General features: G+C 39.9%; 1 protein-coding gene across 2 annotated transcripts in view; it reads right to left on the minus strand.

Moving 5' to 3' along the window:
- The window catches only part of nsg2 (neuronal vesicle trafficking associated 2), a 49,493-nt gene that overhangs the window by 13,375 nt on the left and 10,217 nt on the right, over positions 1 to 25,901 (minus strand). For both annotated transcript variants that reach the window (XM_063487299.1, XM_063487298.1), the window contains exon 3: positions 21,252 to 21,362. In XM_063487299.1, coding sequence (XP_063343369.1) covers positions 21,252 to 21,362 — 111 coding nt within the window. The remainder of the gene's footprint in view (positions 1 to 21,251; positions 21,363 to 25,901) is intronic.

The following is a 25,901-nucleotide window of genomic DNA, read 5'->3' on the forward strand; positions in this document are numbered from 1 at the left end:
CGGTAATGGCAGCGAGACAGAGCGAGCGAGTGAGAGAGAGAGAGAGAGAGAGAGAGTTTTTAGATGTGGGAGATTTGTGACGTTTAGTGTGGAGTGTATACTTAGTGTGTTGTGTAGCTGTTGTGTTGTGTAGTTGTTGTTTTGTTTTGTGTCTCAGTGAGGGCACTAACGAATGTCACAAAGGCACATCAGTGTAAACACTGTCACTAAGTAGAAACCCAGCGGAGTGATACACCACCTGTTATCAGGCCTGCAGGTTTCCCTGTGCTGTTCTGTCTTTTGGTGGACAAACTTATTTTTTACTGGCACACATCATTTGTGGGGCATCTCATTGCGAAATCTGATTGTTCTCTCATTTTAGTTTTAGTAATATTTTTAAATTCTTATACAAAATGAAAAAAACGGCAGGTGTATTGGCTGCATTTTTAGACAAATAGTTGTATATGTTTACAAAATGTACAATTTATATTTGCATTTCAAGTTATAAAAATTTACTCAACATATCTGTGGGTTTTTTTTACAGTAAAAAATACTACTAGGATTTTAAGTTCTTTGTGTGATTTCAGATCAGTAATACTAATGCAGTATGTCAGTGAAAATAACTAAATTCAGTTGAGCTGAAAAGATACCAAACAAGGCAAGGGGAGAAAAAAATAAATAAAATGAAACAATTTGAGGGTGAAATACAAACGTAAACTCAAAAGGAATCAAAAATGGCCAGTTGTATTTCAGACCTCAGTTGGTTAATCCAACAAATCATGAAAAAATTAGGTTTAAATTTTTGTTCATGACAGTGCAGATTTCTGACATTTTGTGTCATTTAAGCATCTAACAACGTGATTGTTTTCTAACAAAAAACAGTGTGAAACTTCAGTTAGACTTGTGTTTGTAAATGAACCGCCCCATGTTGTGTAGCTTTCTGGATTTTATACTTATTGGGCTACATATTTATTTATTATACAGGCTATACAGTACATAACATCAAACCTCACATGTTTTATGTAACTAAAGTGTTTAATTATGTGGGCTACAGACAATAATTAAGTTATAGACTTTATTTATATGAAAAACGTGTATACTTACTGCATTTGGATTATTTTAACCATATATAACCACCTGCATATGTGTATGAAAAAAAGGGCTTCGATTTTGCCACCCCATTTGATTTCTTTGCCACCCTCATGCCACCCTAAGAAAATTTCTCTAGATCCGCCCCTGGATGTATCACTCCTGTAACACCTGTAACATTCAGCAGTCGCCTCATTGTTCTGACACACACAACAAAACTATTGACTACACTACACACTAACTACACAAGATTTGCGCTAAACGTTGCAAATCTCTCACATCTCAAAACACCGCCCTCACTCCTAAAACTTCCTCCCGTTTCTTAACAACTAAATGCCATGTTTTGATTGGTCGACATGGTAGATTTTTCGACCAATAGGAAAGGGTGGTGTGTTTTGGTTTCATCACTGCTCACAGGTGGAGAATGCTTTCGAGCGTTTTCCTTGAAAAACGCCCTTTTTACCTTTTCTTCCCGCAGTAAATATGAACAACAATAGTATTCAGGAAGAAACCAAACATTGCATATTTTTTTTATCATAACTCTGGTTTTACGTGGCCTATCAACACAATTTAAGAACTGGTATAAAGTCCACACTTTTTCCGTTAATTGTTCCGTCTGTCCTGCTCACATCTTCAAAGGTTGTATACGTTGTCATTAATGTGGCTTCACTCCACATCAGCCACACCGCTTTGCTAGCTAAAACGCAGGTGTCGGCACATATTTACTTTAATTTCAATTCAGGTTAGAATTTTTTTTGTGTGCGCAACGCAGATTTTCTGTGCGCAGAGAGCGTGCCAACAGTGCGCAATTGCACACGTGCGCAGCTTAGAGGGAACATTGCTCATCACCCAGTTTGAGATGACTTTTTTTCATGTTTATTAGCATTTGCTAGTTATATGTTTAAATAAAGATTTAATTTGTTCATTCAAAATCAAATAAAACGAATAAAGTCAGAAACTATGAAACTACTCAGCGAAGGCTATTGATATCATCTTTTTGGTAAATCGGCTCACATTTTAAAAATACTGACGGCCTGTGATAATTATTTTAAAATCCTATAGGTGATTTTCAGAAAATTTGACCTCTGACCTTGACAAAGTCACTGAGATTTAAATTCATCGCCTCGTTCTCGGGTTACTGTGTTCACAAACTTGGGTGCCTGCCCACCTGCCGTCCCAGTTGGGTGACGACAATACCTCATCAGCCTTTATGGCAGAGGGGTAAAAACGTTGTTATAAAGAATGAACTAGAATGTAGTTTAAGACCATCCACTTGAGATAGTTTCCTCAATCTGTTGACCTGTTTGCCATTTTTGCTCAAAATGGCCTGCAGGTGATTTTTCTTTCAATCAGGCTTAAAGATATTTATATTTATATATCTATAATCTTGTACTTCCCTATCTGCCTTTTATTCTTCTCTACAACAGGCAGCTGTCGACAGTTGTGAGTTTCAGAGAAAGACAAAAAACAAAGCAGATTATAAAAGATCCATTAGGATTGTTCCTCTGCTCCCCAGCTTTCTCATCACTGACTGCAGATTACACATCTACAGTTTACCTATTGTTTACCACATCTTTCATAACACACACACACACACACACACACACACACCACCTGCTTATTTTCTGAAACTCCCTCTGGATTGTAGAAAATAATTGATTGCAAGTGAGATATTTTCCACAAAATACATTTCTCTTTTATTATTTATGGCTGCACGGTGCATCACAAGTTCAAAGGCAGTGAGTTTTCTAAATAGATGTGCTTCTTCACAGTGTGTTTTCCCACCATTTGACATATGATTTCTCTCCTTTTTTTTTTTTTCCAACGCCGTGCTAGGTTAGAATGCAACACACCACCCACACTCTCTGCTGTAAGTTGACAGGCCATATGGGGGGAGCAGACACCTCCTCACATTCGAGGAACAGAGGAGAATATGTAAGTGCGCGTCTGAGCAGGGGAGAAAAGAAAGGTGGGTGTGTGACAGGAGAGAGAAACGGCACTGATAAAACAGATAACTAAGTGACAGAGGGAGCAAAGCGAGAAATAAAGAAAGAGATGACAAAGGCAATAAAGCAGCAGGCAAAAGGCAGACAGCGAATGACAGAGATCCAGGGGCAGATGGAGAATCTTGTTCCCTGTTTTGGTAGCAGGTGGCAGGGACAGACAGACACACAGAGAGGCAGGCGGGAGGGCAGCAAACGCAATGGGATATCAGTTGTTGCATCGATCAATACAGTGCTGAAGAAAGCATGAATAACTGCTTTTCATTCATCTTCCTATAACCCCTCTGATATCTTCTCAAGAGCAGCACAAAGGAAGCTCAATCTCTTAAATTTTCATCTATTATATTCCATTCAGCTGTGAGCTGAATGAATCTGCGCTCGCACGGGCATGTGGCGCTACAAACATTAAAAAGAGCCACGTTATCGAATGGGGACTGTTCGAATGCTAAAAAGTTTCACCTTAGCTGTAGTATCTCAAACGCCCCAAGGGAAATTTTGTTGATTAATGAAATTAATTATGTTGTTGACAGGCTGAGTTAGTGCAGAATGAAAGCCTCCCCTACAAAAATAAATGAATTTTTTTTAAAAAGCTTAAAGGTCACTGGTCAGCGGCAAATGCCAGTATGTCAATCAGACTCAACATCCAAAAATAAAGGATGTGGAGAAGGGCCCTTAAAAAGTCTAAATCTGGCTATAAAACTTGAGCAGTGCTTTTTATCCATCGTAACGCAGCCCGTGGGTTAAATTCTGAAACTACGTCACTAGAAAGAAATCAGACGAGGCAAAAAAAGAGCAATTAGACGGCTTAAATGTCAAATATAAATATCCATGAAAGTTTCCAGATCAAAATCCTCTTTGAAACTCGGCTTGCTCTTCCTATTTGATGTGGTGTTCTTATCACACATGCGGCACAACTAATATGATTTAAGTACAGGTAGTCTTTGTCCAAATCCTTCTGGACTTGAAGTTTTGTCACCTCGGTGACTAAAAATTTATTACAAAGCTAAAATCACAATGCAAATCTTTACAGAATTTTCAGATTAAATCCAGAATCATCTGAACTTTAGTAACATTTTGTTTATGAGTAAGGTCAGAACAAGTGCGACTGGAACTGGACTACTAACACTGACTCGTGGCAACAAAGTGGAAAAGAAAAACGGTATTCTTGCATCGAGGGCTGTTTGAATTTTTGTTGTTTACTGATCATGTTCCGTTGATAAGTAAGTACGTTAAGAATGTAAAAATACACAATTTAGCAAAGCTAATCTTTTATTTTTATATTCTTTCATATATAATTTTTTTCATATATTAACATTTCAGCCGTCTTTGGAAACATACGATCCAATCTAGCCTAAAGATATAAGAGCGGAGATGAACATGTGTCTAATCCAGAATAAAACCTTCACCTATATGTCACATGCACAATGCTTTGAGCCATGGATCAGCTAGCTACATAAAATTTTAAATTAAATATTCTCTTATCCTCTTAAGGCAGTTCAGTAAGGCAGAAACTAATGAAATGTGTGAACGGATACCTTTTAAGGCATTTGGTTGGAAGCTATCACTGATAACTGAAAGGTCACAGGTTGGATCCTCATGCAAAATAGACCACTCAAACATACTCTTTCACTATATGCGATATAAATGTGGACATGGCCATTAGATAAATGATGACAGAAAATTACCGGAATACTTCAAGGACGGTAGGTGATGTGGTTAAAATCGTTGAAAAAGAAAAAATAGGAGCGGACGTCTAGGCTTCAGGTCATATTATTAAACTTTAAGGTAAATAATGTGTTTTTTATCGTATATAAAGTAATACTATCAGCACCTCAGACACAATCTGTGTTAGCCCTGCGATAAACCGGCGATGTATCCAGGGTGTACCCTGGCTCTTGCTCTATGGAAGGTGGGACAGGCTACAGTACCCCCCGCCCCCCAAGCGAGCCTGATAAGGATAAGTGGAACAGGATGGATGGATGGATGGATAAATCCTCACTTTCTTTCTTCCACTCTACTTTTAAGGTTTTGTTAAAACTCTTTTTCCAAGTACAGTCGAGCCATGTTGTGCAGTATTTAGGAAGAACAGCTCTTCTTTCATGGATTTTCTTCCACTTGGATTTTGGCAATTGTGCCTTCTAATCCTGCACGCTGTTTTTCTCTCCAAAGAAACTCGGGTGAAAAATTCACTTTGTTTTTAGTATATACAACAAAGGCAAGCCTCAAAGCCAGCTCTGTTTGGGGAGCCTGCTACTTCAGAGCAGAGTATCTGAGACAGGGCAGCGGGATGTCAAGGAGACCATGTAGGCGGATTTGGGCTCTCGAGAACTGGTTATCCGGTTGAGACGAGCGCAGCTTCAGTAGTGTGGCAACAGAGCCCAAACACTCCACTGTCGAGGTGCATCATGTCTTGGACGAAAACACAAACTATTGAAATGCCAACCTGAGAAAACGCAAGATTTTGCCCTGAATTGAGGTCAGCTGAGGCCTGCACAGAGGAGCAAGTCCCCCTACCCAGAGCACCCAGATTCCTTGAGGGAGGTCAACAAGTTACACTTGTTCGCTGTTTCTCAAAAACAATGACTAGAACATCTGCGGAGTGATTAATCATGCAGAAACCCTGCTGTTTTTCTCTGCATGTGAGGTGAATTTATTACAAATTTTAAATAAAGGTCACTTTATTTATTCTGTATAATCATGACAGCAGTCTTTGATCACCAAACTCAAGTTTTACAGAAATATATGGCAAAAACTGCGCTGATTAAAACCTGCATTCTGTCTGGTAAGAACAAATATAATCTCCCTCTCTCTGACTGTGCATATCCGGGGGTGAATGAGCTGCAAACATCTTGCACTTGCAATGTCCTCTGCGGCCTCCTGCATTAAAGCACAGCAAGAGTTGCTGAATTTTCTTTTTAACTGAACCAGGTTGGCGGTTGCAACGGATTGCAGGAACACGATGAAGAAGGCTTTGCATCCCTCGGATTATGTGCTGAAAGGAAAGTACACAAGCCAAGCACAGACTAGCAGTCTTTTAAAATCCTAACCCCCCCTCCTCGCCCATGAAAAGAACATCACATGTGTAACAACTGCTTTATGCAGATTGTAGTCATCACAGTTTGAAATTTTCATCTTTTAATCATGTTAAACCACAGGATACACTTGCATATTAGTCATTTCCACTCATAATAATCAAAGATTTCTGATGTAATCTCAAAGGATCCAACAGCTCTCATGCTGTGTTGGAAGACTTATGTTCTGCTCACTAAAAGATAACGTAGCAGTGTCCACAGCCCATTTTTATGGAGACAAGCACAAAGTCTTTACAGACTGGTGTTTAAATGGGACATTTAGGACTATAGCAAGCTAACTTTAGTGATGATAAAGCCCTTTCTCAGGACTAATCTGTTATTCTTTTTGGATGTGTGTCTATAGACAATGTCATTGTTAATTTTTCACCTCCTCGTCTGTTTGCTGTAAGATGTGTCATTAGAGAGCATCAAAATTTTCTCACTCAGAATCCACAAGCTCAGTAGCGAGTGTGACAGTGCATGTTCAGCGGGAGATGAGTGCTAATTATGATAATGCATCCCAATTAGGCGAGGTCTCTATGGAGACAAAACTTCAAAGGTTTTGCCTGTATGCACTGCGTATTAGTTAGAGATGTTACATGGAGGAGAAGGTTCTTAGAGTATAGAGTCCAAATCAAATAGCAGGTGGGTTAGAATAAAAAGAAAAGACAGAAATAAAAATGGACAGAAAGGGTGAAAGAGGCCAAAAAAAACCAAACCCACAACGTAAAAAACAACTGAATAAAAGTCCAGAAACCTGTTTTCCCTAAAATGTGAGTCTACAGTCCACCGGAAAGAGAGCCACTAATCAGTAATGATAACAAATCTGAATGCATCCTCAATAATATGAACACACAAAAACACTTAAATGCTAATCATGAATCCGTAGTAAATCCCTGAGGAGACTGAAATTCTCGATTAGGTTTGCTAATCAGCTCCTACTCTGCTAGATGAAGATGCTGCAGGAGAGGAGATATTATTAATGATGGGACCTGCCTGCTAACACACAGTGCACCTCTAAACAGCTGTTTACCTCGCAAGACAAGGTCCATTACTCTAATGTATCCCCAGCTCTCAGTCTCCTGGGTACGTTTTATGTTCCTGCATTTGTTCAGCATGCGCACGGATGTGTGTGCATGAACGCGTTTGTGTGTACGTGTAACACAGTGAAAGTAAAATGTATCCACATGTCCTGGGATTTTTTATCTTTGGAAAATGTTCACCCATTTAAAAAAATAAATATTAATTTTGATTTAGTTTGGGATTTCATACAGTAAGCTCAAACAGTTTTAATTGTAGTCATTTATTTGAGATCTTTGGGTGTGATTTACATGCTTTACCTGTGCACTGACGGGACCCCAACAGAAGCAGAAAACATTGAGGGCGACCCGTTCAGCCATGACACAAAGTTGTAGAGTCGTTCAAGTCTGGTATGAAAATTAAATATGCTTAAATTACACAAAAGCCGCGTTAACAGCCTGATAAGGTTAAGGTAGTGGTTAGTAGCTATGGCTTTAAATCAAATGGTAACGTGGTGCTAGGCATGAAAGATAATCAGCATTATGATCAATTCTATTTATTAACAGTCACGTCAAGGTGAAAAAACCCCGACAATCACAAAACCCCCTATGAGCAAGCAAATATTGCCTCTTAATTTTTTTTGCAATTTATTGCCCCCCTTAGTACCGAAAATGGAGTTGAGTATATATTACTTTATTTGTATTGTTGAGTATAACAATATCAAACGTGGACGTAGCTTCTGAGAAAGGAAAAATGAAGCCAGTGCAGAAGTGGCTTAAACATTACTCACACATTTCTGTTTTGTCCTATGTAAACATTTTCCTGCTGAGTTCATGGTCTCAGACCCACATTTTGGGCCATACTGAATCAAAATTACATCTACCTGATTTCAAAATCGAGGATTATCTGTGGTATGAAACTGCATGCTGATTAGCTAACTAGCTGTCAATTACAAGTCATTAGCCCATTCTTGTTTTTGTATGTAAATTTCTATCTTCTATTAGAGATTACTTTCCTAAAGTACTTGCTTACTTTCTCTTTCAATGCTTTGCATCACAGTGAAACTCTCTCCCATAGTGTTTTGTTTCCATCTCTATGTTCTCTATTTTCTTTTCTCCTTCCCCTCATCCCACACACCGGTCACAGCAGATGGCTTCCCATCGATGAGCCTGGTTTCTTCCTTTTAAAAGGGAGTTTTTCCTTCCCACATCACAAAATGCTTGCTCATAGACAACAGTTTGACTTTAAGGGTTTTCTCCAGAATACTGTAGGTCTTTACCTGGCGATATATAGTGTGCCTTAAGGTGACTGCTGTTACAATTTAGTGCTGCATAAATAAACCTAAATTGAATTCTCTACATCTCTTGTAAAAAGTCACTGCCCTAATTTTTCAGCAGCAGTATATAAATCTATGAGCTGTAGTAGCAGTAGGATTTTTATTATATATCTCCCATACTATAATAATTTTGTTATTACACAGAGCTCTGCTTATCTTATCTTAAGAAATATTTTACCAGAGAATAATAGCAAATAATTACTTCCTCACTTGTAGTTTACAGTCCTGTGTGTCCTACAGCGATGATGCAATAAGAGTGATACCACTGGTGTCTGTAGTCTGAAAACACCACGAGGAAAACATAAGGAAGTAAGAGGTGGATCGATTTGGAGGACAGATGTTAAAGTGAGAGGAAGCAACAGAGAAGTATAAAGTGGAGGGTCAGACTAGTCATCCGCAGTCTGTCTGTCTCCTAATTGCTCCCATGGCTCAGCTTGTCAGAACACCAGCAGCCAGGAGGACGACTCAGGCTGAGGACAGGGAGCACACTGGCCACTCACTTTTTTCCTCCACTTGATTTTTTTTTCGCCTCCCCAACATGGAAACATCAAAGCCTGGCTTTTTCTCCAATTTAATCTTTTTTAAGTTTTTAACGCTGCACAATGTGCAGAAATTGGCAGCCCGTGAACTCGATCAGCTGCCACTGAGAAGTTAAGAGGCAGCAGAAATGCGATCGCTGGAGGAGTCTTACAGGCCTTGTATTCCTGATTGTAAAGATTACATTAAAATCTGGCATTTCTTGTGAAAGATAAGAACTCAAACAAATTCCTGCAGCTAATTTAAAAGATTTTCTGATCTGATGGCATTATGGTAAATGTGTGGTTTAATTTAAGCACCAAAATAACATGGTCTCGGTAAGAGGAAGCCAGGGTTGTGAGCAAATCCTTTAGGAACAACTGTGTATCCTCATCAAATTACTCTTTTGGGGATAAATCTGCTACATTAAAAATGTATTTGATGCTCACCTTTAATTGCTTTTGCATAGTTCTGAGGCATTAGTGGCTGTTTGCACTGGCAGTTAAAAATCTGACTTACTAATCTTAAATTTTACACTCAGATGCAGATTTAGATTCATGGTTTTAAAAGAATGCCATCTTTTTTGCCATACAAAGAAATCCTTTAAACCACTCGATCAGCGCCAAAAACTGAGGACTTTTCCTGGGGCAATGGAATCATTTTCAACCAAATTTTGTTATAATACTCTGACACATTTTCCCATTTATCAAAACAAAGGAGATAGATGCTAATTGCATTCGCAGGCAATCTCTAACCAACCAATTAGGCCTAAAGAAACTTTTACATCTAAAACTGAATCGGAAGATTTCATAGCGATGAACTCGTGGATTTCCTGCCGTTTTTGTACCGTGGTGGACTTAAAAAACAAAACCAACTGATACAGAACATTTAAACAAGTCAGGCTGAAACCGCAATATGAATGCCAAGAGATTTGTTAGTGTCAGACTGCATGCACTTGTTGGCCATCGATCAGCCTCAGACATCCTTTTTCGTCTTGGCATCCCCTTACAACTGAGTTATTATGTCCAACAACAGAGTATGAATGCAGCCGCCTCTGCAGCCTTGAATAAAAACAAGACAGGATGGTCAAAGTTGGATGGATTCACTTTTGCTTTCTGCATTCTCAAATTGGATTAATTCTTCGCCTTGACCTTTAAGATAAAAAAAGGACACGCACTTTGAATTTTGATTCCTTGTATACTGATTAAATAAGAGAGATGATTTATGTATATATATACTTATATCTGCTGAAATTGATAGGGAGACAGCATTTGAAGTATACCTTCCCTTGAGGTACTGATTGATATGGGAACTGAAACTAGAAGTAGAGCACAAGGGAAGCCATCTGGACCTCTAAATCATCCTAAATACCACTCACAGGGCAGCGATGTCTGTCCATTACGTGGCTGTCTTCCTTTCGTTGCTGCTCCCTTACAGACGTGGAGTTGTCTGTCTGTCCAGCCTGTTTGTCAGTCTCTCATATGGTAGCTGACACAGGGGACCTACAGTACTTGCAGTGACAACTGACTCATACTCAAGTCGACTTTGAGGCCTTTGAGACAGCAGACTGACCTGATCAGTGGCGTATGAAGACTTACGTACACCCCTGTGAAAAGGTTAGACATAAAGAGGTAACCAAACTATTTTACACTAATAACTAGGGATGGGTACCGGTTCTGACATAAACGGTAGTAACCAGACCGAAAAGCAGCGCACATTTCGGTGCTTTATTTCGGTGCTTTTTTTTTCCTGAGCCAATTCTAGCCAATCATTTTACGTTTCCGAGGATAGTAGGCGGGTCCAGGTACGTACGTTCTTTTAGAGCAGAGCTACAGATTAAAAATGCCCAAGGCGAAGCGGTCAAAGTCTGGCTGTACTTCACAGCAAAAGATGCAAACTCAGCAGCCTGCAACAAGTGCTTTAAGCTGGTACTGTGATACTGTCAAAGGAGGTAACACCTCGAATCCGATGAAACACCTGGCGACGCATAGCGGTTTTTTTTAAAGCCGAGAAATGCGCCGTGTTTGATAGCTTGCTGTGAGACCTCACACCGGCACATCTACTGCGGGTGTGGTGCCTGTTATCGGACCCGGAGTTAGCAACATCCCCCAAAAACCCGAAGAGTAGAGTCCTGGCCCCGAGCCCTGCCAGTGTAGCAGAAATGATGAGGATGATGATGGCAGCAGCAGCCGTTCTTCTCTGCGTGAGTAGCTTAATGTTGTTCGTGTGTAATTTACGTTGAGTAGGCTAACCACGTTATTACATTAATGCACGTAAGGTGAACTAGCAAACACCGTAGTAGTTACATGCGGCTGTCTTCTTGTTTGATGGCAGATACTCCCTTCACCCTGGCCAAAAAGGCTAAAATGACCAAAGAAAAAGTGGAAAACAGTTAAACATGAGAGATTTTTGGACAAAGTTTGTGTTTTTTTCCATTGTTTAAGCACTGCTTCCAGCCAAGAGTGATACCATATATGCCCTATAGCTGAAGAAAAGGCTTACATTGTTATCTTTTCACAAAAAAACAGCTAAACATGAGAGGTTTTTGGACAAAGTTTGTGTTTTTTCCATTGATTAAGCACTGCTTCCAACCAAGAGTGATACCATATATGCCCTATAGCTGCAGAAAAGGCTAACATTGTTATCTTTTTACAAAAAAACCCCAAAAAAAACAGCTGAACATGAGAGGTTTTTGGACCAATTCTGTGTTCTCCATTCTTTAAGCACCGGTTTGAGCACCGTTTAAGCACCGGCACCGTTTCAAAAGTACCGGTTTGGCACCGGTATCGGATAAAACCTAAACGATACCCATCCCTACTAATAACTGACTTTTCAGCTCACATTAACCTAATACAACAATCAGACATTCATTTCAGGTCCAAAGTGAATACAACAGCATGATCCAATTCATAATTTAACAATGACAGAGTGTAAGTACTTCAGGTGTGTGTGTGTATGTGTGTCTACTAAAGATCTAGGTATCACATCTGGCTTATTTTATCAGAAGCCAGTTTTGAAATAATAATGTGTCTGTGATATTCTGCCAGTGGGAACTGGCATAGTTAGAAGTGTGAGTGTGGTTGTGTTAGAACTGGTGAAAATTACTTCCCAGCATAGAGTTTGCTGAGAGTGTGAGCACACTGGTGCCAGTGGTTGGTTAGCTATGAAACGATGGAAAGGGGAGAAAAAAGAGGAAGTTGGTGTAGGGAGGCAAACAAAGGACAAGAGCAAAAACTCCTAGTCTGCCTCTATATATATGTTTTAAAAAAAAGCCTGAAATTCTGAGGTGTTTTTGGAGCCTAAATGTGGAGCCAGTAGCGGAGTCCCGACTTAGCAAGGATGAGTAGACTCATCCGTATCATATAAACTTAGCCCAGAAACTAAGGAAATATATGTTTGGTTTGTTAAAACAATGCTCCTCTGTAATAAATACTTTTGGAAAGCCTGTTTATTTCCCCTTAAGTGTTGCCACAGTTGTAAAGAAAATGTGTGTGAGCAGCAGAGTATTTGAATTGCACCCATGAAAAACATGCCAACTCTTCTCTGCCAATGCCAAACAGCTTATTACCTACTAATAAATAAACAAAATAAATAGTTTAATTAATACAGAAGGCCATTATGAAAATGTTAAAAATGAACTTTGGATAATGTGTGGTATAGTTTTGCTAAAATAAAGAAAAACGGAGCAGCAAACAGCAGCAACAACAAAATAAGAAACAAATTATTAAAAATAAATTATTGTAAAAGTAGAAAAAGTAATTGGCTCTGCACAGCCAGGAACCCGCCCGGTTCTCCATGTGTCCATAATTTGCTCCGTTGCAGCTCAATATTATATGTGCGGTCAGTCCGCTAGCCGCTAGGTTTATGATAACAGGTGGCTAAGGCGGCTAACGGGTAAGTGCTAATAATTAAGTTGCTAATGCTAACGTGTACGTTGGCCAAGGTAAGATTTCTAACTGTTTAAGACGTCAGTGCCCTTTTTTAAGTTCCTCCTAAAGTGTCCTTCAGTGTCATGTTAACTACTTCAGGTGTCAGTGGGGGGAGGAACTGTGTACCTGACAATTACTTAATTCTTCATCATAGATCTTTACTGACCTCCTTGGACTTTCCCATTGTTCTAATCCATCAATCGTGATCACTAACCAGACGTTAATAGGCCTTGTGAAGTTAAAAGACATTGTAAAACCTTCAGCACGACTTACTCGCTTAAAATATTTAAGAGAGTGTGTGTATATGTTTGACTCTGTGTGGATTGGAGACAATCGAAAATAAATTCAAATTTGTGCACCCGACTCGTGTTTTTTAAATTCATTTAAAGGTGTACGCTGCACAATCATGAAAAAAATCATTAAAAGCCCCAAATGACCAAGAAATTCATCCCCATGACAAGTGTATGTGAATTTCTGGCCTCAGCTGTGCTGCAGATATTTTTGATGATTCTACACAATATTAAGTGTGCTTTGGAAAATTTCTCCCTAATCAACAAAAAAGCATCTGGCCTGCCTCCCTCCCTCTTGTTTTTCTTTTTTTTTTTTGCTTAAACAGTACTAAAGGTCCGGCGTTTAAGGTTTGGCGTTCGAATGTGCGCGTGTGCATGAATGTGGGTGTTTAATCAAAAGAAGGCTGCAAATACTCCCTACAATCAGTGCACTATTAGTCATCCGTACAAAACAAGGAAGAGCAATACGTGGAACAGGAGGCCATGTAAGGCGTCAAACCACAGCAGTAATTACTTCCAACCTGACAAACAGTGAAGGCCTTCTGTGGAGGCGGCAGAATGCAGCAAAGCTTTTATCTGAAGGCGAAATGGAGGTAATAACTGGATAATTGTTCTGGACGATAGCTGCCTCTCCCACTGCTACCTGCGCGGGCCTGCTAAATTCTGCTGGCACAGAGCGTGTTCGGCTTGGCAGTCGTGGCACCGCCATGTTATCCGTGTCTATGCACGTGTATGCTTGCGCACGAGCGGGTTTGTGTTGGCATTTATCTGGGTGTGTGAGTGTGTCAGCACTTGATGTATGTGAGTGGGTTTGAAGTGTGTGTAAAGAGGAAAAAAGCTGGCCAACTACACCATGTTTTCTGAATAACAAGCGAGCCAGAAACCAAGCTGGACAACACAACTCTCCCCTTCATCAATCTATACACCTGTATCTCTCAATCCCTGCCCTGCTGTGCCAGACTAATCTTTTCCCCTCTTCCAATCCACACTGCCAGAGATGATCTCCGTACTATCATTTTATGAGACAGTCTTGTGGCTGAGAATGATAGATCTTTTGGAGCAAGGGCTGTAAGGTGAATTCAAATCCAAAACGCTGTAAATACATTTTTAAATTCGCAAACCACCCTCTTGACCGCAGGCGTTTGTTTCTGTGTACAAATCTCTGTTAATGTGGTCATGTTACTGTGTCATGTGCTATAAAAGAAGCCCTGTCTAAGGCTGTATGATCCCGTCAATCATCACTTTTACTTAAAACTGTGCATCAGATGAGATATTTCACTACACTTTTAAATCCACTGTACGCCTATCTTAGTCAGACAGGTATAGTACTGCACAGATATTCGTCATAGTATTGCAAAGCATAGCAAGAACAACAGCCCATAGTAATAGTGTCTGATCAGCTGTTATGTATCTACTAATCTCCATAGACAGTATATTACCATAAAATGTACAACTCCTAATTAGTATAGTAGGAGCTAATGTGCAAATTATTTAAAAATGCATTTAAGAAGAGTAATATATAGAAATAACTCACACAATAGATGATCTTAAAACATTAGGCTTTAATAAACTACCATTCCATGCATATAAAATTCAGTGTGAATTTGAATTTGAACTGTGACAAAATCACTTCCTGAGAAAATTTCCATTATTGGATTCTAATTTAAACAAATATGCTAAACAGACTGGTTGGATGTCATAATTTTCCACAGTCATTCTGGGAGTAAGTGGGCAAACTGGAAGCCAGACCAAAGATCCACAACAACCAAAGTAAAACACTACTAACTAAGGATTTTAACTTTTCTCTTGCTTTAAAGTGATTGCACAGTAGCCTTTAAGACGGCATCAATTAGTACTTGATGATTGATGTTGTTTAAATGATTAAAAAAAAACACGAAATATATTCCATTATACCATAACACAATACAGGAGCTGGCTTCCTTACTATAGGAAGAAATATGTATACTGGGCCACCTATACATTACACCGACAGAAGCTGGCTAGGTGCTTGATATTTTATATACCTAAAACACCTAAAATTAAAGGTGTGGCCCAATACTTTACTTGTACTTTGTATGTTTTATTTTTTGGAATATACTTGGATATACTGAAATATGATGAGCTCTTTCTCTAACTGTAGTATCAACTTTAATCTTCCTTCTCTACCTAGCAGGGGCATGCAGTGAAATTCAGAAACCTATTGTCCGTCTTCATTATAGCTAATGAGGTGGGAAAGGTGCCCTCCTCGGTTCATTCATGGAACAAAACAACTACAGGGAATACACTGCAGCTCATCTCTACTGTGAGTAATCAGGAAGACAGGAAAAATGAGGGAGGGAGGAGGGTAAAAGACAGACGGCGAGGGACAGAACAAGAGTAGGAGGGAGGGAAGAAGGCGAGGAAACGGGAATCAATGTCACATGAACGCGTTCTAAAGTGATGGATGTTTAAGAAAAAGGAGGATGGAAAGAATGACACAGACAAGGAGAAAGCATAATGGGAAAATAAAGTAATTACTAAACGTATCTGTTGTAATGCTCATGACACAAAAAATAATGAAATTTATTTTATGCTTTTTTTTCTTTTTAGGTAACAAAAGAATCAACTATTCTTTCGACTCACTTTTTCAGGTCGACTATCTTTCATTCACTGTCCAGGCAAGTAACACTTTCAAATTTCTAAAATAAATAAAAGCTTTTTTAAATCCACCCAGAAAACAAAATCAGTGCTGCGAGCAGAAAGAGGCAAGGAGAGGAAATAAAGAAGCAGGAGCAGGATGGTGAGTGGTAAGCAGAAACAAGGCGGTGGGGGGGGGGACAGATTAGAGAGCATTTTACACTCTGAGCTCTTCATCCATCAACAAAATCTGCAGAGCTTTGAAGAGGGAAGAGATGTGCAAGCTTTTCATCTAGAAATGTTTGCTCTGCACTGCACAGCGTGCAGCACTCTGTTCTGCATATATGCATGTGTGCCCGGCTGCAGAATCGGCTCTGTCAGTCAAACAAAGCGAGTCGGTTCAGTTGAGCACCCAAAACTACCCGACATCCCATAAAAATCCCACTGACTGAAACGCATATCTAGCTAACAAAAGCTGACGTAGTGTGGTAAGCCAGGGATGACTGTAGAGTCTGCCGCAGCATTCTGGCCAGCTCAGAGGAGCAACAATCTCACTGTGTACATTTTTGAGTTTCCTCTATACGACAAGGGGCCACACATTGGAACGTGTGCAAAAGACCTACCCAGTGTGATATTAAAACCACACTTTTCCTTGTACTTGATAAAAGATATCATAAGGTCAAGGAAAGCTGTGAATGAGAATTCCAAGGAATTCCAAATGAAAATAAAACAGGGCTGTTCAGGGAATTTCACTAGGTTGCATAATTATGTAACTGTAGATGTTATTTTTGTAGGTCTGCCATGGTTAAACTATGATTTTGGAATATGGTAAAAGTCCAGTATGGTGGTTAACACTGTTGCCTCACAGCAAGAAGGTTCTGGATTTGACTCCAACATCTGGCTGGGCCCCTCTGTGTAGAGTTTGCATGTTGCCCCTGTGTCTGTATGGCTTTCTCGCCCAGTACTCCGGCTTCCTCCAACAGGCCAAAAACACAAATTTAGTAGGCAATTAGGCTGATTGCTAAATCTAAATTGCCATAATCGTCTGTTTCTCTGTGTTAGTCCTGTGATAGACTGGTGACCCATCCAGGATCTCACTCTATGGCAGCTAGGATAGGCTCAGGCCCCCACCCGCAACTGTGAATTGGTAAGTGTAGGAAAATCAATGGACAACCATGCTAAAAACGTTATTTTGTTACCAGTGATGCAATAAAAACAGTCCTTAACCTTTTTATACAACATTCAATTGTAATGTATTCAGAGCCCTAAAAACTTCCCTCCTCAAAGAGTTGTTAAGGAAGGTAATTACTTGTAATTGAAAGATACTTAGATGGGTCTGTTTGGTCGTCTCACATTTAAAGTGTTTCTCAATGAAATTCCTAAAATGTGCTGTATGCTATATGTAGACAGAGAGCATTTTAACAAAAATGGCATCCTGTATAGACTATATTGACACACAAAATTTATTCAAACCACCTCCTAAACATGCTTAGCCAATAAGCACTTAAAACGCGACTCACAAAAGGCATCAAGCCCTTTAATTGGCGTCTTGGGAACTAGTAAGGGAAACCAGAGGCAGCTGCACTCAGTCGATATCATGAACAAAACTTATGTCTGATGTTCTACCAAGTCACCGAGCTCACCCCATGTGGTATGGGATAATCTAAAGACACATTTTTCTGCTCAAACTTCACAGCTTCAGTACAGTCTGAACATACAGCATATCTCATGTTTTCCAGGATCCGATTCTCTTCTCTCCTGCTTCGAAGGACATCTCAGACCAGTATTACACCTCATTTACACACCCTCACCTACACCTAAACATGCACACACCTCTGCTCGTGCACTTTTTCCTCCTCTCTTGCTCCCTGTCAGGGTTGCCATGGAGGGAGGTTTTCTTTGCTGCCATGACAACATGAGATCTCTCTGGTCTCCCCTAACGACAGCGAAACAGAGCAGACAGCGCCCGTGGATGATTTTGGAGCGCTGTGATTCACACTCGTGCTGCTCAAGTCACCTGTTCTACCCTGTGGCAAAGAAGGGTGGTGGTGGAAGATGCACACAGCTCCCTCGCTTAGATTAAAATGCCAATAAAACCGAAGATGAAGAATTATCAATTATTTGTACTTGAATATTCAAGTAAAGGTCCTCACTTTGCCAGAAAATGTGTCCTATTAGATTTTAATGCACACTGTGTAGGCACTGTAGACTGTTATGCCTTAGCTGGTTATATTAACATTGAATATAATATCTATACCTGTAAAGCATTACTGGGTAAATCGTACCTCTGTACCTGTCAGCTCGGGTAGCTTCCACCTTCAAAGGGCTGCTTTTCGGTGGAATAATTTGCATGTGGTTGTTTTTCTTTCTTGAAAGGCCGTTGTTGTTTTTGTTGAGGATTTCATATGTCATGTCATTGCTGTATGAAATAGTGTGCTTTCTACGTTCTGACTGTGCACTGGTATATATAGATTAAAGGGAGAAAAAATGCAAACAGCCAGGCAGTTTGTCTAGTGGTTACCAACTTCAATAAATCGTCTGGATTATTAGATTATTGATAAATGTAAATGAAGGCAAATCTTCTCTGCGATGGAAAGTAAGTCTGTTTTCGTTATAAATGCTGACACCTATATTTCAGAAACGTGACATAAAGCCCCGACCAGAAGCACTGGATTTAAGGCTTGGCTAGGATATAACATTGGGAACATTAGAAAAAAAAATCTAAAATGACATCAACATAATAACATCAGCATAGTGAGAAAATACAGTCCCCCACCTCCTCTCAGCTTTACTCTCATCTTTTCAAAGATCTACCTATTACTGTAGACTTTGGCCTTCCAATTCTAAGCTTATGTACATAAGGAAATTTGGGTTTGGTCGATTACTTCTTTCTTGTAACAATGCTTCTTGACAATAAATCTTATACTACTGGAAAATCTGTTTATCCCCCCTTAAATGGTGCCACATGTGTAAGGAAAATGAATTTGTGGGTTGAGCAGCAGAGTTGAGTATGTGAGCTGCACTCATGAAAGTGTGGTAAATCATCTCTGCCAATACCAAATAGCTTATTCTGTTTTTGACTTTTTTTGGTGTCGTTACTAGACTGGATGATCGAAGTCTAAAGAAACAAGACATGTTGGTAATTTCCCTATTTATTTATTTAACAAACAGGGACCTCAGGAATACATGAAAGAACCAAACACAACCACAACAGCCTGGCACATCCTGCTCATGCTGGTCACCAGCTTGGTCACACAATGCTGTGGGATGGCATCCCATTCTTCAACCATCTTAAAACAGGAGTCAGTAGTAGGACTGGGCCATATCATACCGTTCATGGTAATACCGGTATAATGTTAGGCAATGATAAGAAAGTGAAATATCGCAATAGAATATGGGTAAAACGCGCATGTGCCTTTGTTTTCATACGCACATGGCGGAAAAAGCATGGCGGCGACGGAGAATGAGAAGGGCGAAAGCGGATCCTTGAATGAAACCGATGAACCAGAATTGGTTTGTAAAAATGCTGCAACTTCAGTGGTGAGGAACTGGTTTAGCTTTCGTCCGTCAGACACACAACAAAGCACTATTTTTGGTAGAGCATGCTAGCGGGCCGTCGTTATTACTGTGTTTTTCGGAAAATAAGGCACACTTAAAATCAATCCTTTGATTTTATGAAAAATCGACAGTGCCCCTTATAATCCGGTGTGCCTTATGTATGAATTCTGGTTGTGCTTACTGACGTTGAACTGATTTTATGTGATACACGGTTAAAAAATCTGTCAAAAATGTTTTAGTACAACTTTGGTAAGCTACGAAGCTGCACCGCTTAACGGATTGTCGGAGCATTATGGCTACCGTAGGCAGGAGCCTCGCGGAGTGATACGTAACGTGCTTCAACATAATATTACCGTATTGTGTGTGTATAACCTCTTTTTAAGTTTTGTGGATATTATACATGGTTATGCTCAGGATATGTTGGCCAATTTCCACTGGAAATGCCTTTTGGTTAAACTGTCAGCAAGGAATTTGCATTTGCACTGTTAAATTTTTATATAGCTTTAATGCACATAAAAAACAGCTGCTTGTTTAAGTGAAAATACATTGATGGGGGTTTTTTTGCACTAATAAAGTTGAGGCGTTGTAAAGTATTTTGTCTCGCGTCAATTATATCATTATTGCAAATTTTCAAATATATATCGTGATAAATATTTTTGGCCATATTGCCCTGCTCTAGTCAGTAGCAGAATAAGCTGTCTGGCATCGGCAGAGAAGATTTTCATGGACACAACCCACGCACTCTACTCTGCTGCTCAACCTACAAATACATTTTCCTGATAAATGTGGCACCATTTAAGGGGGAATAAAGAGACTTTCCAGCAGTATAAGATATAAGAAATAATCAACCAAACACAAATGTCCTTAATTTTTGTGCTAAGTTTATAATTATTCCACAATTAGAGTGTCTGTAAACATCCCTTAGTTTGGTTTGGTGGTGCAATGCCCTGCAGGAAGAGACACTTATCCAAAAATAATCCAGAAGTGCCTACTCTGCAAAGACAATAAATTACATACGAATACTTTAAAGCAGCGGTCCCCAACCTTTTTTGCGCCACGGACCGCTTTAATGTCCGACAATATTTTCACGGACCGGCCTTTAAGGTGTCGCGGATAAATACAACTAAATAAAATGATATGACCAAGACAAAAACTGTGGTATTTTGCAAATATAATAATAAACGCAAATTCACCAAATACCAGTATTGGCAAAGATTAATGACAGAACAGGAATTGCATCCTGTTACCTGTTACTTTATTGTCCTGGAACATCTGTGTGTTTTTGTAGTGGTTGGTAGGCAGAGTTACAGCTATGCAAGCAAGAAATAAATGACTATCCTGAGTGTTGTGGATAGCACGGATGCAGCTGTGGCTAAATCAATTTCATGTTAATGTACTGTATGAAGCCTGTATAGCTTGTTGCACGATATACACAATTTCTTTTTAAACTTTGGCTTATAGAACCTAACTTGTTATTTCAGTCACCGGGGAAGACTGTGAGTTTGCATGCCAGTGAGTGAGAAAGATTGTTGAAAGAGCAGGAGTCTCATGTCTGCATGAGCTGATCATAACCCAGATTCATTCATTTGTTTGTCTACCTCCTGAGTATTTACACTACAACTGCAGCTGCATTTCTAAATGTAACGAGCAGTTCAAACTGGTCACATGAATTTCATTTGGGTAGGCCAAAGGGGAACATGTTAGATGAATCAATATTCTCCATGCAATTATAGCTGCGATGATAAAGAACCCACAGGACACCCATTATTAGAATTGTTATTTCTGCATCACAGACCCCGAAGATAATTAAGCACGCTGTGAGTTTCTATTATATAAATTCTTACCTTAAGTCTCTCAGACACTCCATCAGTAAAACTGATGGTGAACTCCTCCACTTTGGGCACCTTCAGCCGTTTCTTCTCTGTCTGGTACTCCGTGCGAGTTTTCACCACCACCTGGAAGAAGAAGAAGAGTCTAAATTAAAGCAGTTAAATACTCAAAGATGCTGAAGGCAGTGAAGGATTGATGGGTATTACCGTGGAAGGGAAAGGTTAATTTACGTTTAGCGTCTTGCCACAAAGGTCTTACAAACTGCATTAAATGGCAGGAGGTTTCACCTGAGATAATCAGTTCATTCAGGTCAAGTGCAAAAAAAAGGTGACGGAGGAAACATGTTGGCTTAATAAACAATGGGCCAAAGTGCAGAATCATCCTTAGTTAATAATCTGTATCAAAACATATCCACATTCAGTAGACTGTAATGTACATTATGAAAAATTTTGTCTAGAAAAAATGTGCAATAGCCAGTAGGAAACATTCTTCATTTACTAATATTCTGTTTGTTTCCCACTGCCTTCAAAATTAAAACCAATTGAAACCAGAAGGTCAGTAACATTGTAGCTGAATTCAAAGTATTCAGCTACAATGTAGCGTGCAGAAAGAAAGTTGTGTTTTCTTACTAGTGGTTGGTTTTGTTGCACAAACTAATGAGAATTAAAGAAGTCAAGGAGACTTGAAAAGTCGAGGATCAATGCTATTAAATTAATGTCACTTCACTAAAATACGATCAACGCTGTAGGAGGAGTGGTGATGCCTTGACATAGCAAAAGTTCATCAGTCCTTTGGCCGCATGAGCAAACAGCTGACAGATGGCGTGAATATCATTGATCATCTAATTACAATGCAGTGTTGTACCTGTCTTTGGTCCTGAAATTCATCTGCATATTAACAGGACACGTAGCACCCCCTTCAATATTGCTGCAGGCCTGATTCAGACTTCTGTGGGGAATCTTTGTAGAGTCTACAATGTAACCTCTGTAAGTGGTCGACGTTGTTTATGTTTGCGCAGGTGCATTACATGTTCATTACCGTGTGGTCATGTCCTGATGCGTCATACGTGGTGCCAACCAGCAGACAAAAATAAAATGCCGGGTCCCTACTGTTTGTTGTGGTCAGTTTTCTTTTTCTTTTAGGGGTAAAGATATTTGTCCTTTGTGTTTTTTTCCACGTCTTTGTTCAGTTCCTCACATCCATTCTGATAGTTTCAGCAATCTCCCTCCAGGAATCTACAGACATTTGTGAGTCCCAATATTAATGCTGTTGTTTATATTACTTATACTGGGCTGATGATTGTTATTCTCTCACTGATAAATTCAAAAACTGTGGCAAAAAGGTAGTCAGAAATGCACATGAGGAATCAACTGTGCTGAACAGGCCAATCACAGTAGTTGGGGGCTGCGTTGAAGCATCATGCAGTTACATTTCTCAGGAGGTGTGAGCAGGTTATGTTTTACGTTACGGCATAGATTTCCCACTGAAGCATAAATGGGATGTAAGCACTCCCCTCATGGCAACGTCACTCTCCAGCAGCAGCAGCCGCCCCCAGAAGGAAAACTCAAAGGACCCAAAGTAAAGGACCCAGGACCATTTATTGCCCAATATCCAGTGCCCATGCCTTACCAGATCTGAGCTGTTTAAAGGCATAAGGAAGACCTACTCAATATTAGACAGGTAGTTTTAATGTTGTGGCTGGTCAGTGTAAAACACAAAATTCAGAAGCTCTTCTGAGATATTTTGACAGAGACATTTTCTTGGTCATAAAGTAACAAATCTTATGGTAATAACATTATAATATTGTGCTTAGCGCTTCCTCTACAAACAATTCCTATTCCTGTATAAAGATATGACAAAGAGGTCACCCCCCCACCCCAAGTTATGTTTTCTCTGTAAAAGGCATAATTGTCATAGGATGTTTGGACAAGACCACATCTTTCTAACTAGCAGCAGGTTTAAGGGTTAGAAAATTCAGTTCAGTTCAATTTTATTTATACAGCGCCAAATCACAACAACAGTCGCCTCAATGCGCTTTACATTGTAGGGTAGATCCTACAATAATACATACAGAGAAAAACCCAACAATGATATGACTCACTATGAGCAAGCACTTTGGTGACAGTGGGAAGGAAAAACTCCCTTTTAACAGGAAGAAACCTCCAGCAGAACCAGGCTCACGGAGGGACAGCCATCTGCCGTGACTGGTTGGGGTCAAGAGTGCAGGCTGATATTAGACAGTGTATGAGATGACAGCACATCAGTCAACTGTTCAAAAATTATATTCTAAGGCAACAATGTTAGCGCTCTTATTTTGGCGCTGAATTAAACCTTGGATTTGGAAAGCTCATATCAGACACCTGTTACCGCTTACTAAGCTGTCTTGCTGCTTTCTGCTGGCAGCTAGAGCAAAACAAAAGAAACAAAAAACTGTCCCAGTAGTGTCAATTTTGCACTCCTCAAGTAAACAGGTTTGGAGCTGTAGTCCAAACACAGAGTCTTCAAAACTCTGGTTTGCTTTCTGACTTCCAGTTGTGTTGTAGGAGGTCCACGTTCAAAACACGTGGGAGGAGAAAGCAGATGGGATTTCCTTAGTAACAGGAATTACAGCTGAGCTTCTCTTGATGAAGATATCAACCCACGCACACTCAAACATAAAAAACACAGTTTGCATTGCAAGTCGCACTTCTGCAGTAGTGTCTGGCTGCATGCACATGTATAAGCAGTTCTTAACATTGTCTGGAGGCTATATTTGCACAGTCCCCTCTTGCTAGTTTTGATTCCTCTGTGGTGCTTTTTGTGGCCCTGGTGTAAATGAACAACAAAAGAAGTGCTTTTACCAGGTTGCATGCACTTCACCAATGCAATTACTAAAAAGACAAAGTGTCCCTACTGTTTTTGTGCGTTTCCTGTATACTAATGCACAGAAGACAGGGCAGGGAATAGAGTACAAATGACAGAGCAGAGGAGAGCTGGATGGAGAGGAAAAAAAAGAACAAGAACAATGTCTCAGTGTCCTTGAGGCTAATTGTGCTGCCTCTGAGCGGCTCTCCGTCACTTTGAGACAAAGCCAGAAACTGCTGCGCACACAAACTGGCTCCACTATCTGAATAACAAAGCTGTCAGTTGGCTGTAGAAGCCTCTTATCTAACAGTTGAAGGCCGCAGTAGGTGTACTGAATACTGTGCATTTGATTGGACCCCTGAGGCGCTGGTGCCCCAAGGCTTTCTGCGCAGTAACACCAGACGTCAGGCTTGCTATAGTTGTAACTAATGTCTCAATTTTGGCTCAACTTTCCCATTCTCCAACTCATTTCACAATAACATGCTCGCGGCCCCTAGGCTCAAACACACCAGCGCTTTATTTTGCTTCATTACTCTTTCCCCTCCTCTAAATCTCACTCCCTTATTTCATATTACCTAATGAAGTGGCCATCAATCAACGTTGCCTCATTTACACAGCTGTTAGCTATCAGCCAGCTCGTAGATATCCCCTGAACAAAGTGGCACCATCTCTGATTAGACAGGTCTAAATACTCTTTGGGAAACCTTAAATTTATGAACAGAAAACTCTTATTACTAACACTGGATGTAAATGTGTATAAATAATGCAGATGTGATATGAAGACTGAGAAAAAAGCAATTGAGCAATTGCAGCTTGCATTATTATCATTGTGCATGAGCGGCCTTTTATTTCTTTATGTTAGTAGTATGATTGTGCACTTTTTTGGCATAGCCTGCAGTGAAGTGTTTGTGATAGCAGTGAAAGTCAGGTAGGTGGCCAAAATTAAATATCTTAGCAAATATCAGATTTTCATGAAAGGCTGCTAAAGCTATTTTAGTTACCCAGCACATAAACCAGTGTGGCTTTGGTGATGCCTTGACTTTTCCTCTTTTTTTTACATTTGAAGAAATAAATATGACAGCTATTAAGTGTAACGCCACAAAATGCTGTAGAGATGCTTATCAGAAGATGTTTCAACAATCAAAGAACCATTCCGAGGTGGACTGTCCTGCTGCATAACCCAAGTGAACTTTAGCATCAGGGCACGAACTGATGATCAGACATTGTCCTTCAGGAGTTTCTGGTAGAGAGTGGAATTAATGGTTTCATCACTTGCAACAAGTCTTCCAGGTCCTGAAGCAGCAAAGCAGGCTCACACCATCACACTACCACCATGTTTGAGTGTTGCTATGATGTTCCTTTTTCTGTTAGTTTTATGCCAGAATCTACGGGACTCACAACATAACAGAATGTTCAGCGTCTGTCTGGTCAGTTTCCAAAAGTCTCTGGGATCATCGGGATGTTTATTAGCACATGTGAGACGAGCCTTTGTGTTCTTTTTTGGTCAGCAGTGGCTTTTGCCTTGGATCTCTTCCATGTATGCCATTTTTGCCCAGTCTCTTTCTTACATTAAACTAAGAACACTGACCTTAACTGAGGCAAGTGAGGCCTGCAGTTCTTTACATGACTTGATAAATTTCGGTAGGCTGTCTTGGGAAGGTGTTCACTGTTCCAAGTTTTCTCCTTTTGTGGATAAAGGCTTTCACTATAGAGTCCCAAAGCCTTAGAACTGGCTTTGAAACCCTTTCCAGAGTAATGGAAGTCGGTGACTTTGTTTCTTTAAATCATATTACGATCTGTTGCTCTTTCAGCCTATTTAA

This window comes from Pelmatolapia mariae, linkage group LG10_11, assembly GCF_036321145.2.
Source record: "Pelmatolapia mariae isolate MD_Pm_ZW linkage group LG10_11, Pm_UMD_F_2, whole genome shotgun sequence".
NCBI classification, from domain to species: Eukaryota; Metazoa; Chordata; class Actinopteri; order Cichliformes; family Cichlidae; genus Pelmatolapia; species Pelmatolapia mariae.